The sequence below is a fragment of the Podarcis melisellensis genome (genome assembly GCF_964234715.1).
Source record: "Podarcis melisellensis genome assembly, chromosome: 9".
Taxonomy (NCBI): Eukaryota; Metazoa; Chordata; class Lepidosauria; order Squamata; family Lacertidae; genus Podarcis; species Podarcis melisellensis.
The window spans coordinates 11,912,645-11,928,541 of NC_138541.1; the positions used below are offsets into that span (position 1 = coordinate 11,912,645).

Here is a 15,897-nt window from a genome sequence, read left to right on the forward strand (position 1 = left end):
CCTTGACGGGGGCGGCGCGGGGGGGGGGGAAGAGACCCGGAATCAACCTGCTGGTGCGTAAAAGCGCTGCTGGCGCCGAGGGCCGCGCGTCCCTGGTGCGCTCTGCGCTTCTCCAGCGTGGCCAGGGGTGACCCTCGCCTCTCCGCCGCCGTCTTCTTCCTCCTACGTTCCTTCTCCCGCCGGGGGTCTTGCGAGGCGTCCTTCTCTCGCCTCCCCCCCCCCACCCCCCGCCCAGCCTCGGAAGGGCTGGAGAAGCGAGCCTCGTTTAGACTCCAGGCATGTAGGGGAGAGCTGTGAGATCACCCGGGTTATAAATATCTCCGTGCCAGCAGCTCCGCGCTCTCGGATCGCGCTCTCCCTCCAGCGGGCCGACGATGCCTTCCCTGCGCGCCGGAGCGCACGCCCGTTTGCCCCAGAGGTGCCGCGGCATTCGCAGCCGCCTCCGCAAAATGCCCTGCGCGTCCCTCCCGCTGGAAGAATGAGCTTGTCTTTCTTCCTCTGCCTTCTCTTTCTCAGCCACCTGATCCTCCTCGCTTTGGCACAGAAGGAGACGCTGCCCCCCAGAGCGCAACTTGGAGACGCGGCTTTGCGTGCCAAAAACAGCAGCAGAAGCAGGCTTGGAAGTAGGAATACCACTTCTTTTTCTTCTTCCTCCTCCTCCTTTTCAGCCCCTTCCCCTTATTTCGCCCCCTCTTCGGGAGTTCAAGGCAGCGGTTCCGAAAGAAGCAGTTTCCAGTGGAGCCCATCCGGGCGCAGAACCGGCAGCCTCTATTGCAGAGTGGGCATCGGTTTCCATCTCCAAATCCACCCCGATGGGCATGTCAACGGCTCCCACCAAGGCAGTATCTTAAGTAAGTGCTTTTCGCTACTCTCTCCGCCCCTTGCCTGGGGAACTGGGGCCACTCGGGGACATAAAATTCAATGTTGCAGTTCAGGGTGTTCATTTTTTAATTTATTTTTTAAAGAGCATTTTTACTGCTTGCTTCTATAGGAATCTGTGGGTAGGTGCTTGTTCCTAAACGTTCTTTTTAAAAAACAAAATCGTACACATTTTTAGTCTTGCTCGGTGTAAGTGCGGCTACCTACCTGCCCAGAGCCCTTGGGACCCTAGGACTAAGAACTTTACGCATTTGATGTAAATTCGGTTAAAATGAAAAGCTTGGCTTCTGGGCACACGCTGAAGTCCCTGTGTTGCAGCCCAGAGCCGTTCGGGGGACGCAGCTCAAAGAGATGGAAATTTCGCCAGTGACTTCCACAGCAAGTAGATTGCTCCCATAGCAGGAGGAGAGCCTCATAATCTGTCTTCAATTTGGCCTCTGGAGGGAATGCAGAGAAGCAAGGTGGACTTCCCCACCCCCCACCCAAAAAACCCCAACTCCCTGGCTTGTTCTAATATTGTTTGTCCTTCTTCATAGAAGTTTGATTGGGGAGAGCTGGGAACAGAGGTCATTCTATGCGGGTGTCTGTATGTTGGATACACAGCATTTTGTAAATGGAAAAGTGCCATTAATAACTTTACTACTACCAATGATGGTGATAATGATAACAACAATAGTGATGGCTTTAAGCAGGGCACAGACTACTGCAGGTTTTTCTTTGCACAAATCAACGTTTTGGTGTTTTCTTTGATTTTGAGTGCCTCGCCTCTGCTCACTTCTATTAGAATTGTGGATTCAGACTGCAGTCTGATAACCCTTTACCTGGGAGTAAGCTCCTTTGAACACGTTGGGCCTTGCCTCTGAACGGACATGGGTGGGATTGCATCACACTTCCTCTGCACACTTTCCCGGAATTAAGTTCCGCTGGGATGTACTTAAAAAGTGAAACACGCCAGTATCAGCGATAGAACAATTGCATGATAATGTGAACTGCTGAATAACTCAGCATGTCATGCTTACCTGTTGGTGAACATTTTATATTTGGCCAATACGAACCATCAGAAGCAGACTGAAAATTCCAAATGCAAATAGGAACAGTGATGGGAATAGTGGAAAAGGCTGTGGCTGGGGAGCATACACAGTTTGAATAGCCAATGTCCAGTTTATATAGCCAGCAGCCAAACGTTAAATTGTTTTTCCAGGGCTGTGGCAAGAGGGAAGATCATGTATTTGAATATCCCCACCATCCCAAAACCCTTGTATGTTGCATGTCAGGAAGGAAGGTTTAGATTAGCTAAACTGTATTTCTGCATGGAACCCCCACTTTTAAAAGCATCCCCCACTTTCTCAGTTATGAAGTTATGAAATATGCAGTTCTCTGTCAGCAGTCTGATACAGGACAAACTTTACTGCTCAAGTTTCTGTTGCAATTGATTAAAAAAAAGGTGTGGGGGGGAGAAAGCAAACAACTGAGAATAACAGTGCTTTTTGGGACTTAGCAGAACTGAAACTAATTGCAATGAGTGGTTAGATTTCTCCAGCAAATTGTAAATAAGTTTTGTTGTAATATGAGACCATTTTGGCACGTTAAGTGGTATTTTTTAAACAAAATAATTATGATAAATTTTATTTGGATTTGCCCCTTCAGCATTACTGAAGATGCAAAATCCTTGAATTTAGTAAAATGAAAAGATTACTGTCTTAAAGTTTATCGAGAGTTTTAAGTTTTCCTCCTGCAGTGCAAAGGGGTTAGTGACTATCGCTGAAAGTTTAATTTTTAAAAGGGAAAAACAGTAATGTTTTAAGTATCTCCCAAGTCCTACTAAAATTCTGGAATGCTGCTCTGAAGTATCAGATTTCCATGAAACTTTGTTTTGGCTCTATTGCCTAGTGCAGGTGTCCTAGGCCTAATTCTCATTGGGGTGGCAATTGTATGTCACTCCAAACTGCAGGTTGGAGAAGATTGGACAGCTTCTCCCTGCCCCCTCCCCCCAAAAAAACTCATTGCATGTAGAGATCTAGCATGTCAGGGTGATTGGTAGAGTAGGACCCTTCTCCCCAACCTGCTACTTTTCTGTATACAGAGGCGGAGTTATAGCAAAGAGCCACTCCCTGCAGTCTGGAATTGTGTATCCCTAACTGAGGGACACAGGTGGCGCTGTGGGTTAAAGCCTCAGCGCCTAGGACTTGCCGATCGAAAGGTCGGCGGTTCGAATCCCCGCGGCGGGGTGCGCTCCCGCTGCTCGGTCCCAGCGCCTGCCAACCTAGCAGTTCGAAAGCACCCTCGGGTGCAAGTAGATAAATAGGGACCGCTTACTAGCGGGAAGGTAAACGGCGTTTCCGTGTGCAGCTCTGGCTCGCCAGAGCAGCGATGTCACACTGGCCATGTGACCCGGAAGTGTCTCCGGACAGCGCTGGCCCCTGGCCTCTTAAGTGAGATGGGCGCACAACCCCAGAGTCTGTCAAGACTGGCCCGTACGGGCAGGGGTACCTTTACCTTTACCTTTAACTGAGGGACGCGGGTGGCGCTGTGGGTTAAACCACAGAGCCTAGGACTTGCCGATCAGAAGGTCGGCGGTTTGAATCCCCGCGACGGGGTGAACTCCCATTGCTTTGAACTGCCAACCTAGCAGTTCAAAAGCACATCAAAGTGCAAGTAGATAAATAGGTACCGCTCTGGCGGGAAGGTGAACAGTGTTTCCGTGCACTGCTCTGGCTCGCCAGAAGCGGCTTAGTCATGCTGGCCACATGACCCAGAAGCTGTACGCTGGCTCCCTCAGCTAATAAAGCGAGATGAGCGCCGCAATCCCAGAGTCGGCCATGACTGGACCTAATGGTCAGGGGTCCCTTTACCTTTAACTGAGGGTGGGAGGACACAACATGCAACAGGTCAAATGAAGCCCTCCATCTTCTCTTTCTGACCTCTCAGACTCTCTTGAGGCCACACACCCCACCAGCCATGTTCTATGTCCCGCATCAAGTGCTTTTCTCTGGCGGCTAAAATGTGTCCTTGAACTATCACAGCCCCTCTAGCCTGGATGCAGAGATGCTGGGATGGTGATACAGAAAGTCCTGTTGGCTTTTGCATGGCTGGGATGTAGCCTTCCTGTCTCTTTTGTTACTCCACCCACTTTTGGCTCCGCCCCCACCCATCACTTGCACAAATCAGTGGGCTGCAAATCAGCCTGGTCCTTTTGCTTACAGAGCTGTAAGCCATAAAACAGGGGTCAGCAAACTTTTTCTGCAGGGGGCCGGTCCACTGTGCCTTAGACCTTGTGGGGGGCCGGACTATATTTTGAAAAAAATATATGAATGAATTCCTATGCCCCACAAATAACCCAGAGATGTGTTCTAAATAAAAGGACACATTCTACTCATGTAAAAACATGATCCAGCCCCCGGGCCTTAGTTTGCCTAGCCATGCAATAAAAGGTTAACTTCATAAACATGCTCTCTCCACTGGCTTCCAGGAGAATAATTCTGATTTAAGTAAGATTAAATTAGATTAGAGGATCTACCTGTTTACCTCTGGCTTCTTGTCCTCTGATCTCACACCTCTCTTCCAGAATACCTGTGTGGCTCCCTCATTCTCCTTTCTTTATTCCTTGTTAATCATCGGAAGAAAGACGATGTACTGGCGACATCATTTCCTTTGCATTCAGAAGGTCCCAGGTGCAATCCCTTTACATCCCAAATAACCCAAATCCTACCACTTATTAATTTCTAGGATTTATTGTACTTTTCTGCTTTTGAGCTTCCCATAAGCATCTGTTTGGCTACTGTGAGAAGAGGATGGTGGACTAGATGAGTTTTCGGTCTGATCCTGCAAGGCTTTCCTTATGTTATTAAGAAATAATAATGAATGTTCAGGAAAGAAGCCTGGCAGCCGACTGATGGTGTTGACTCCTAAAGAATCAAAGTTGTGCATTGGTTAGTGTTGGGCTAGGATGGAGGAAATCTGGCTTGAAGAATCCTTGCGTCAGCCATGAAGCTCACTGCATGACCTTGGGCCAGTAACTATCTTTTACCCTAACCTACCACAGTGGTGCTGTGGGTTAAACCACAGAGCCTAGGACTTGCCAATCAGAAGGTTGGCGGTTCAAATCCCCGTGACGGGCTGAGCTCCCGTTGCTCGGTCCCTGCTCCTGCCCACCTAGCAGTTCGAAAGCACGTCAAAGTGCAAGTAGATAAATAGGTACAAGTAGATAAATAGGTACCAAAGTGCAAGTAGATAAATAGGTACCACTCTGGTGGGAAGGTAAACGGCGTTTCTGTGCACTGCTCTGGTTTGCCAGAAGCGGCTTTGTCATGCTGGCCACATGACCCAGAAGCTGTACGCCGGCTCCCTCGGCCAATAAAGCGAGATGAGCGCTGCAACCCCAGAGTCGGCCACAACTGGACCTAATGGTCAGGGGTCCCTTTACCTTAACCTCAGAGGGCTGTTGTGAAAATAATGTGTGTGTGTGCAGAGGTGGGGGAAAAACTGCATATATATTGAGCTTCATGGAGTAAATATAAAATGAATGAATGAATGAATGCAGCTCTGCACATTAGTGTTAGGGAAAGGTCATTGGTCACATTAACTGCCATGTATTGCTTAAGTGCTTTAGCACTGTGGTTTCTGAGCTATGGTTTGTTTGGCCTTAGCCCAGAAGTTCTGGGATAGGAGCAAGTCAGGCATTGCTTCGCTATAGGGCTAGAGTTACAGGGAAGCCTGGGGGGGCTGCTTCCTTCAGGGCCTTTTCAGTACTGGCCCCGACTTGGTGGAATGCTCTGTCACAAGAGATTAGGGCCTTGTGGGACTTGACATCTTTCTGCAGGGTCTGTAAGACAGAGCTGTTCTGCCTGGCCTTTGGTTTGGACTCAGTCTGACCCTTATGTTTCCCTCCCCTTATGGCTTTGATCTATGGGCTACTATTAAAATGAGGCTGCATTTAAAATTGTATTTTAACCCCTATTTTAAATTGGTTCCCCCCCTCCCCATTATGTTTTTATTGTAATTTTACTGGTGTTAGCCGTCCTGAGCCCAGCTCAGGCCGGGGAGGGTGGGGTATAAATAAATTATTATTATTATTATTATTATTATTATTATTATTATTATTATTATTATTATTCCAGCTCCCCCACCTGACTCTCAAGAATTTCCCTCTTTCTGTTTAAAAAGTAAGTTCCTAGACCTTGCATGTAAAAAGTAAGGAAGGACAACACACAGGCAGCAGGGCTGGACTAGATGACCCCTGGTGTCCCTCCCAACTCTATGATTCTATAAGCAATGCAACTAAATAACTTTATGCTTGCTGTGCTTCCTGTATTTATGTTCTGACCGTTCTGCAATAATTCCCCAGCCCATTAAAGCCTCTTCGTGATACAGTTCCTGGCTAAGAGGCTTGCTGCTTAATTCCTTCCCTACCAGGTCCTGGGCCCAGTGCGCTGTAAGTGGATTGGGTCCCTTGGTCCACTGCAAAAGAAAGCACTGATCTGCATAAGACTTGCACCTGCTTTGTGTTATGTGTCCTATTTTGCAGACCTAGGAGTAAGTCCCTTTAAACACAAAGCGACCTGAATAGACATATACACCGTTGTACTGTAAGTTAGCTATACAGTGAATTCTTAATGAGTACCTGTTCTTTATATCCTGCCCAGCAGGAAACATGCCTAAACCTCTTTGCAAAGTTTTCACATTTTGCATTTAACCTGTTTGGGTTTTTTTTGTTGGGGGTTAACTACCACTTGTGCTTCTTGTGTTTGTCGAAAATGACATCTAGGGAGTACCTGATCTCAGGAGAACCCACCACAGGAAATATACTTCTTTGATGCTAGGAGAGAAGGAAGGGGAAACTATGGAGTTTCCAAGTATTTGAAAATGAGACAGAAACAGGAAAAGTGTACCAAAGGGGAAAACAGAAACTTATTAGGACCCCACGGATTCCTATGGCCTGGTATCCAAGCCACTTGCTCATCAATCAGAGCTCTGACTTCACTCATTGGTTAAAAACACTGATAGGCGGTAGCAGTCAGACTGACTCATCTCACAGAAATTGCATAGGAGGTACCTGCATATTTCGCTTCATAACTTTTCCTCCAGGAGGGCTAGAAACTTACTTTTAAAAAATGAGGCCCATACTGGCTATGAGCCGAGTACATCAGTACGCCTGTACCCTGTGTGCAGCATCGGTGCCGGCCCTACCATTAGTGAGTGTCATGGAAGGTCAGCATATTGTTATGTTATCCCATTTATGATTGCTGTTGCATTCTGAGCACACAGGAGAGGTGTTTGTTGGATTTTCTGCCTTGGGTTCCAAAATAACATAGCTGGCTTTGGGTACAATGCAGCATGAGTTAGCAAGGGGTGGGTTGGTGGCATTCTGTCCTGGCTCAGGTGGCAAAATGTCTTGGATCATTCCCTACCCATTGTGAAGCTGTGTTTAACATGAATTTGTAGAGCCCTGTTCCCATCATCCCTGACCACTGGTCCTGTTAGCTAGAGATGATGGGAGTTGCAGTCCACAAACAGCTGGTGTAAAGGATCAATCTTAGGGCAGAGATTTGGACTATATGAGTTTCAGGAACGTTCTCATTCCAAGGATGCAATGAAATTACTTCCAGAATAATGGGCTTTGGGGTAACTTGCTAGACAGCTTTTATCTCTGTTACAGAAGCATCTTTCTAAGTTGCACTGGTATCACTGCTGTTTAACCAAACCTTTTATTTACGCAGCAAGAACCAGAACATTTGAGTCGCTGCTGAGCAGTTCCTGCTGGAAAAAAAAGTGCTTATTGTGTCAGCAGTTTACTGCGATTCATCCCACTTTCCCCAGCCTCTTTATTTCACTGCATTGTTCGCCTCTCCTCGAGTGCTTAGTTTGAATTATCCATCTGCCTCCAGCTGTTCCTTGTCAAATCTCTCTCTTTTTATTTTTCATCTGCTCATTTTCTTTCAGTATCCATAAATATTTACACAGTGACAATGAACTATAAAGATAGTAAGGACCAGGCAAAAGCAATCATTCACAAATGGCAGCATCTATTGGATTCCCTCCCCCACAAAAAAGGCACAACCTAAAGAAACATGAAAAAAAGAAAGAAAGGGAGAAGGGAAAAGAGGAACATGCTCTCTTCTGTATTTATTTATGCCTTTGGCTATGCATGATTCCTGCATTCCAGGTGCCCAGTTTAATGGTCTCATGGACAGCCAGTGCCATTCCATAAATAGTTATCTGGTACTAGAAGCACATGATGAGGGTTCCAGTACTGTGTCACTTCCAAATTTCCATGACCAAATCATAGGGGCCACTTCTGGACTGTCGTTATTTTGCAGGTGGGATTCAATTTCATACAAGTAAATTCAGGTTGTGCAATTGAAGTGGATCTGGTGGTCTTGCACAAACCTTTCCACCATTACCACTTATTGTGGTCAGGAAAGTGACAAGGAAAATCATTGGAAACTGTGGGGGGAACCATTGTTTGACATGACATGTCCCATGTCTGTACATTTATGGGTCGGGGGTGGGGGTTTAGTCTGTGTGAGAGAGTGTGTGAACAGGGTAAAGGTAAAGACCATTAGGTCCAGTCATGGACGACTCTGGGGTTGCACGCTTATCTCGCTTTATTGGCCGAGGGGGCCGACGTACAGGTCATGTGGCCAGCATGACTAAGCCGCTTCTGGCAAACCAGAGCAGCACACAGAAATGCCGTTTACCTTCCCCCCGGAGTGGTACCTATTTATCTACTTGCACTTCGTGCTTTCAAACTGCTAGATTGGCAGGAGCAGAGACCGAGCAACGGGAGCTCATCCCGTCGCGGGGATTCAAACCGCCGACCTTCTGATCAGCAAGTCCTAGGCTCTGTGGCTTAACCCACAGTGCCACCCGCATCCCTGTGAACAGGGTAGCCATCACCAATTATGGCAATAGGTACTACTGTTATGAGACACACACCTGGGAAAGGGTTTAAACAACCCCAACTTTAGCTCCAGATTTTCAGCCTCGATGGCCAGGGCTAAGGGGTTTGTTTATCCATCCTTTCGCTTGACCTGTGTTTTGGACTAGGATCTTATCAAAGATGCATGGAAAATGCAAAGAGAGATTTTGCTTAACCAAGCTTCGATTAGGAGGGCAATATTGGATTTGTGCAGGGCAGAGCCATGTAAGAAGAAAAGCTCTTAGACCTGGGGGAATTAATCAGGATATAATATGAGCAAAATAAAGGTCAAGCAGGACTGTGGATCAGCCCCAGAGAAACACTCTTTGGACCCACCAGCACTGTACAGAATGGTTTAACAACCATTCCCTCTTCTCAGGGAACTCTGAATGTTGCAGCTCTGGGAGGGGAATAGAGGGTCTCAGTACCCTTAACAAACTACAGCTCCCAGAATTCTTTGGGGGAAGCTGTTTAAAGTGGCATGATGCTACTTTAAATATGTATGGTACAGATGGGGCATTTTTCAGCTTACATCTAATCTTTAGAGAAGGAGAGGTGTGGAGCAGAGCAGCCCATAGTTCCTTTTGCTTTAGAACGTTCTGCATCGAGTAATAATATGCTTTTAACAATTTCAACCATTTTTCCTTTTGCATCTCGTCTTTCATGTTATGACCCCCTAATAGCTAGCGCTTAGATTGTTCTTTCCAGGCTTTCGTAGCCCTACAGGGGAGATTCAGAATGTGCACTGCCATGTAAAAATAGTACCCGCTGCACTCCCTCGCTCTCTCCTTTTAGAAAGAACTGATCCTTATGCGGATTCAGAGCCAGCGTTGTTCACCTTCAGCACAAAGTAAATCTGCTCCTTCTATCGTGCGTTTGCTTTTGATAACCCCCTGAGCCAGAGCAACAGAAGACAAGAGGAAAACGTGCTCTCTTCAAAAGCAAACCACCAAAAGATTTGAAAGGCAGGATGAAGCGAGGACAGCAGCAGGAAAATGGAAAGGCAGAGATGGGATGTTGTGGTCCATCACAAAGGAGGGACATGGGTGGCGCTGTGGTCTAAACCACTGCGCCTCTTGGGCTTGCCAATTGGAAGGTCAGCGGTTCAAATCCCTGCGACAGGGTGAGCTCCCATTACTCTGTCCCAGCTCCTGCCAATCTAGCAGTTCAAAAGCATGCCAGTGCAAGTAGATAAATAGGTACCACTGTGGCAGGAAGGCAAACAGCATTTCCGTGCGCTCTGGTTTCCATCACGGTGTTCCGTTTCTTCACAAGCGGTTTAGTCATGCTGGCCACATGACTCAGAAAGCTGTCTGCGGTCAAACACTGGCTCCCTCAGTCTGAAAGCGAGATGAACGCCGGAACCCCCACAGCTGCCTTTGACTGGACTTAACCATCCAGGGGTCCTTTACCATCCCAAAGCATTCAGTTCAGGATTTGACCACACTTCCGCCTAGAAAGCATGGGTTTGAGCGGTTTCCACTTGCCCTTCTTTTCCAGGGAAAATCCACTCTTTAGTTCCAAATCAGAACAAACAGCTATCAACCAAAAGCCCAATTGCCGTTTGCTCTGACTGAGTGCTAAAGAGCAGTTTTCCCTACAGGAAAGTGGTAGGGGAATCATAGTCATAGAATGGTAGAGTTGTAAATTTGGCCACTAACTTGTTAGAAGGAATGCGGCAGTCAGAATATATTGCATGGATATTATACTAACTGCATTGCTCACATAGAATCGTAGAATCTTAGAGTGGGAAGGGACCCAAGGGTCATTTAGTCCAACCCCCTGCAATGCAGGAATCTCAGCTAAAGCATCCATGACAGATGGCCATCCAACCTCTGCTTTAAAACCTCCAAGGAAGGAGAGTCCACCACCTCCTGAAGAAGGCTGTTCCACCATCAAATAGCTATTTCTGTCGGAAAGTTTTTCCTGATGTTGAAGAATCTCCTTTCTTGTATCTTGAAGCCATTGGGTCAAGCCCTACTATCCAGAGCAGGAGGAAACAGACCTGCTCCCTCTTCCATCTGGAGATATTTGAAAGTGGCTATCCTATCTCCTCTCAGTCTCTTATTTCCCAGGCGAAACATGCCCAGCTCCGTCAACTGTTCCTCATAAGGCTTGGTTTCCAGACCCTTGGTCATCTTGGTCGCCCTCCTCTGCACACATTCCAGCTTGTCAATATCCTTCTTAAAATTATGGTGCCCAGAATTGAACACAGTGTTCCAGGTGTGGTCTGACCAAGGCAGAATAGAGTGGTACTATTACTTCCCTTGATCTGGATTTCAGACTTCAGTTGATGCAATTTGAGAGCCCAAAGTCCGCAGCTGCAGAAGCTGCACCATACCTGCCAGTTGCATGGGCCAATGTTCTGTCAATGTGGCCGAGTGATCAGAGTGTTGGCTAAGGCCTGAGAGACTAGGGCTCAAATCCCCACAAAGCCATGAAGCTCACTGCATGACCTTGGGCCAGTCATCAACACTCAGCCAGAGTTGTTAGTAGAAGAAAAAGAGGAGACTGGGAAACACCTCGAGCTCCTCAAAGCAAAGATGGGGTATAAATTTAACAAATAAACAAAGTCCTGAGTCCTGAATATAGAGAGGACCAGGTAGCCCATGAGGAGATTTCACCCCTCCCATATCCAAGAATCTCCTGATGATCTCTGCTGACTCTCCAGAGAGGAGGAGCAGTGGTCTGCTCTCTACTTATTCTACCCCAGCACCACATCAAAGAGTCAGTCAGTCAGTCAGTCAGTCAGTCAGTGTGTCGGGGGGGGGGGGGGGAGAGAGACTGAGTGTTACAGATCGTGTCTAGAGATAAGGTTGCTGCTAAGAGCAGCTGCAGACACTCAGTGTAGTGTAGCATTCTTTATGCTTAGAGAACCCATTAAGCTCTGTATATAGTTGTGTATTATAGTTGTAGATAGACTAAAGAAGATATTCTACAGAGCTGCTCTCCTAGTCGTTTATGCTCTGCTATACTCTGCTGTACTCTGCTGTGCGACGACTGTCTTCTTGTTGGAGTGAATCCAGGGCTCACAACTCTAAGCTGTGAGTCCACAGCACTTTGACCTGTTCCTGTGCAGAAGGTGGTCTCTGGAAGTGCTACCCAGCTCGCCTAGCCCAGTTGGGGCTGAAGTGTATGAGTCCAGTTGGTGGCACTGGCTCAAGGGTGATGCTGACAGCCCAATGGGCTAGATCCCAGCATCGGGAAAAGAAGCTAAATGTTTGGGCTATTGCGCATTGGCCTCTTCTTGTTTTATGTTGAGCAAGATGTGATTTAAGTGCTCATTTCATCCTTCTTCGCTGCTTCAAGGAGAGGGTGGTGGATGTTAAACCTGTGCTGTTCCCCAGAGCCAGCAGAGATCCAGTTTCTGCTTTTTCTGTGTTTGGAATGAGTGTCTGGGATGAGTTCAGCATTACTTTTCTCTAGTTTGGGATAGCTCAGTCGGTAGAGCATGAGACTCTTAATTTCAGGGCCTTCCTCTCCCTCGGCCAATAAAGCGAGATGAGCGCCGCAACTCCAGAGTCGGCCACAACTAGACCTAATGGTCAGGGGTCCCTTTACCTTTTTAAGGCACAGCTAAGCACCCTTAACAGGCAGTCAAAGGGCACTGAAACGAGAAGCTTCCTTATACACGGACACTTGTGGTCCATCTCAGTGTTGCCTAGATCAGGCTTCCTCAACCTTGGCCCTCCAGATGTTTTGGACTACAATTCCCATCATCCCTGACCACTGGTCCTGCTAGCTAGGGATCATGGGAGTTGTAGGCCAAAAGCATCTGGAGGGCCAAGGTTTTTGTGTGTGTGTTTTTTATTAAAGATTTTCTTGTTTTACAGAAGTATGTGTAATGTCTCTCATATTTGGGCAAAAGATTTCTGCCTTGCAGGCGGTTGGACTAGATTAAGGTTACCAGGTTTTTTTCAAAGAATCCTGGGACACTTTAAAAAAAATAGAAAAAAATGTTATTTTAAAAAAGTTATTACTATTTTTTTAAAAAAGTAGTAATATCTTCTGTGGTCTCCTCTGTCGCGTGGCCTTCCTCTGGGCCCTGGACTGCTCTCTTGGAGCGCTAGCTGCCATGGAGTAGGCTCGGGACGGACATGGGCTTGGCCACATGTCCTTGCCCTCCCGGTGCTCTCCTACATCTCCTCCTCAGTGGCGGCAGTGGCGTGGCAAGGTCGGGGCTCCCCTCTTTTTTCTCCTTCCTCTTCCTCTCTCTTCCTCCTCTCCTTCTCCCTGTGTCAGCTCTGAGGCTTTCCTGCCCCGGAGCACCACTGGGGAGTTGGCCGGGTGGTCAGGTGCTCTCGTTGCCAGCTCAATTTGGGTCACGGGTGGTGGTGGTCAGTGGTTCCCCCAGTTGGCGTGCTGGGCATCCCTGGTTCCCCCTTGGTAGTGGCGCGGTGGTGGCAGCCTCAGCAACCCGGAGCCAGCCTGGTAGCGCAGTTGGCTCTGGCTGGCTTCAGGAGCTACTCGCTGCCATGGCGCCCGCCATTTTGCCTCGCTGGAAGTCCCCATATGATGTGTCTTGTGCCGTCGAATCAATCACGCATGTGATGGCCTGGGAATCCGATTCAGAGGCTGAACCGGAGGACTCCCAGCCTGCACAGGAGTCCCCGCCTCCAGGGCTGGCTGAACTGGGGCAAGGCCTAGATTCTGAGGAGCCTGCACCTGTGCCGGATCCTCAGGAGCAGGCACCAGGTGAACCCACTCTGGCTCCAGAGGTGGTTGAGTACTCAGTGCCTACAGGTGAGTCTCCCCCTGGGCCCAGTAACCCTTCGGCCTCTCCTGAACTGCAGAGGCTCAGGGCAGAGAGGCGAAGGGAACTGGTTTCTCCCAGGAGGAGTGCTTGCCTTAAGGCCAGGAGAGGCGGGTCTCCTGGGGGCCGGGGCCACCCCTGGCCTCAGAGAAGATAAAGGCCAGTCAGCCCGGTCCCAGGTTGCGGGAGCAACGTTGTTGTTGAGTACCTGTTCCTGCCCGGACCCAGACCTGACCCTCCAGTGTTCCTGTCCCCGCCCGGCTTCCTGCTTTGGACCTCGCCCTGCTCCTTGTGAACTGTTTCCAGGCTAGTGACCCAGGACCGGACTTTGACTACACCAACGGTAACCTTCCCCCCGGGACCAGCACAACGCAACATTCATTCCCTGCTAATAAATCTACAACACTTAAAATATAAATCCAGGGACATTAAATAAAATCCGGGGACGGATTTTGTCCGGGGACATATTTGTAAATCCCGGGACTGTCCCCGGGAAACGGGGACGTCTGGTAACCATAGACTAGATGACCATTGTAGACCCTTCCAACTGTATAATTTTGAGAATGCTATGAATGCATAGCCAATGAAACTGGGTAATGACAGCAGGGTGCTCCTTGTTTTCTTCAACCTAACAGCTGATCGGGGTTCCAACAGTCACATCTTGCTTCTCTGCATCCTACCAACAGACCGTCTGTCACCAACCCTTGTGAGCCTGCAGTTGTCTCTCCTCATGAGCAGTTAGAATGACCATGACACTTCCATGGTGTCCCACAACTCATCCATCTGCTGGGGAGAACTGCATTTATTTATTTTTTGCGGGGGTTGGAGGGGGAGCGAAGCCAAAGCTCTTCAGCTAATTGCTAGGGAACTTTCAAAGACTGAAGTCAGCATGCAACCTTGGTAAGTTTCCTAAACTCTCCTCCAGAGGTTTGCTTCCTTTCAGTTGCTATTGATAATATAAATGTGATGGCTCTGTGTCAATATAGGGTAGATGGAAGGAGGGGGGGGCATAGCGAAAAATGCTTATCTTGCTTTCATGCAACTGATGAGCAGAAGGATTCATTGGTCTTTAGCTGCAATCAGGGGAGCTTGGGCAACCCCAGGCTGCAATGATAGATATGCTAGATGCATGCATTATAATCAGGAAAATCCCTTGCAAGCATGTGCATCTTAGGCGAACTTGCATACCATAATGTGTATATTAGGAGAAAGTCAGGCTAAAATGCTAAAGAATTTATCATTTTTTAAAAAAGCATTTGCAAACTGATTTGGAGAATTGAATGTAAGATTAAAAAAAACAACAGCAACAAGGAAGTGAGAGACCAAAGCAGACGGATTTGCCAATCCCTAATTGCACTTGGCTTATTTCAAATGCTCCTGACTGCTTCCAGATCTGCCTTTAACATGTTCAGGGGTGAATGTCTTCTTCTGCAAACAATATGCTTGGTGATCAGTAGAGTCTCAACGCTCCCCAGCACTGTGCAAAGCAGCTGAGTGTGTGTGTGAGAGAGGTCCGGGGTGTGTGTGTGTGCATGTGGTTAAAATCATTTGCAACGGATGCAAAAACCTTAGGGTATTCTGGAGGACCAAGCCTGCTGGGGTAGGGTGCTCTTTATTCTGCAAGAACTGCTCCTAAACCCAGATGTATGGAAGCAACTGTGTCATGTTATGGTTTATTTATATACCCCCAAGTGGTGAGCATCATATCAATAGGAAAGAAATATATAATAAGAGTACCAATAGATGCAGTCAATCAAAGCCATATAAAATAGCAAAAGTACAACATACCCACCTGGATATGTGTTAGGAACACCAGTTAACCCCACAGCAAGGAAACAGAAAAATCATAAAGCAAGCCAGCCCTGTCTCTCATCTGGGGTGAACACACTACCTTCCCATCTCTGACCTGGGGGATGTGTTTTACTAACTGAGGTTAACACCCACACCATATATTTAAAGCACTCTTCTTATTCTTTAACAGTCATGGCTTCCCACAAAGAATCCTGGGAACTGTAGTTTGTTAAGGGTGCAGGCCTACTGTTCCCAGCACCCTTAACAAACTATATTTCACAGGATTCTCCATGTCTGCTAAAGCGGTATAAGAATGATGTACAATGTATATTGTGGTTGTGACCAGACTCTGTCTCTGGCACAGAAACCACTTCCCCTCTCTGGCTGCCGGCCGCCAGCCAGCTGACTCATTAACCCCAGATTATAATTGCCAGAGCCTGGAGGGAAAATTTGGAGGAAGTTCTACAAGCCTTCTGTCTCCCACCCTGGGGACCCACAAAATGCCGCCGTTATCTGCTGGCAAGAGAAACGCACTCTGTACATCCTCAGAGATGTT

General features: G+C 47.7%; 1 protein-coding gene across 2 annotated transcripts in view; it reads left to right on the plus strand.

Annotated features, from left to right (window-relative positions):
- The first annotated feature begins 218 nt into the window (after window positions 1-218).
- FGF5 (fibroblast growth factor 5) overlaps window positions 219-15,897 on the plus strand; it is a 30,076-nt gene continuing 14,397 nt past the window's right edge. For both annotated transcript variants that reach the window (XM_081925402.1, XM_081925401.1), the window contains exon 1: window positions 219-851. In XM_081925402.1, coding sequence (XP_081781528.1) covers window positions 479-851 — 373 coding nt within the window. In that variant the 5' untranslated portion in view covers window positions 219-478. The remainder of the gene's footprint in view (window positions 852-15,897) is intronic.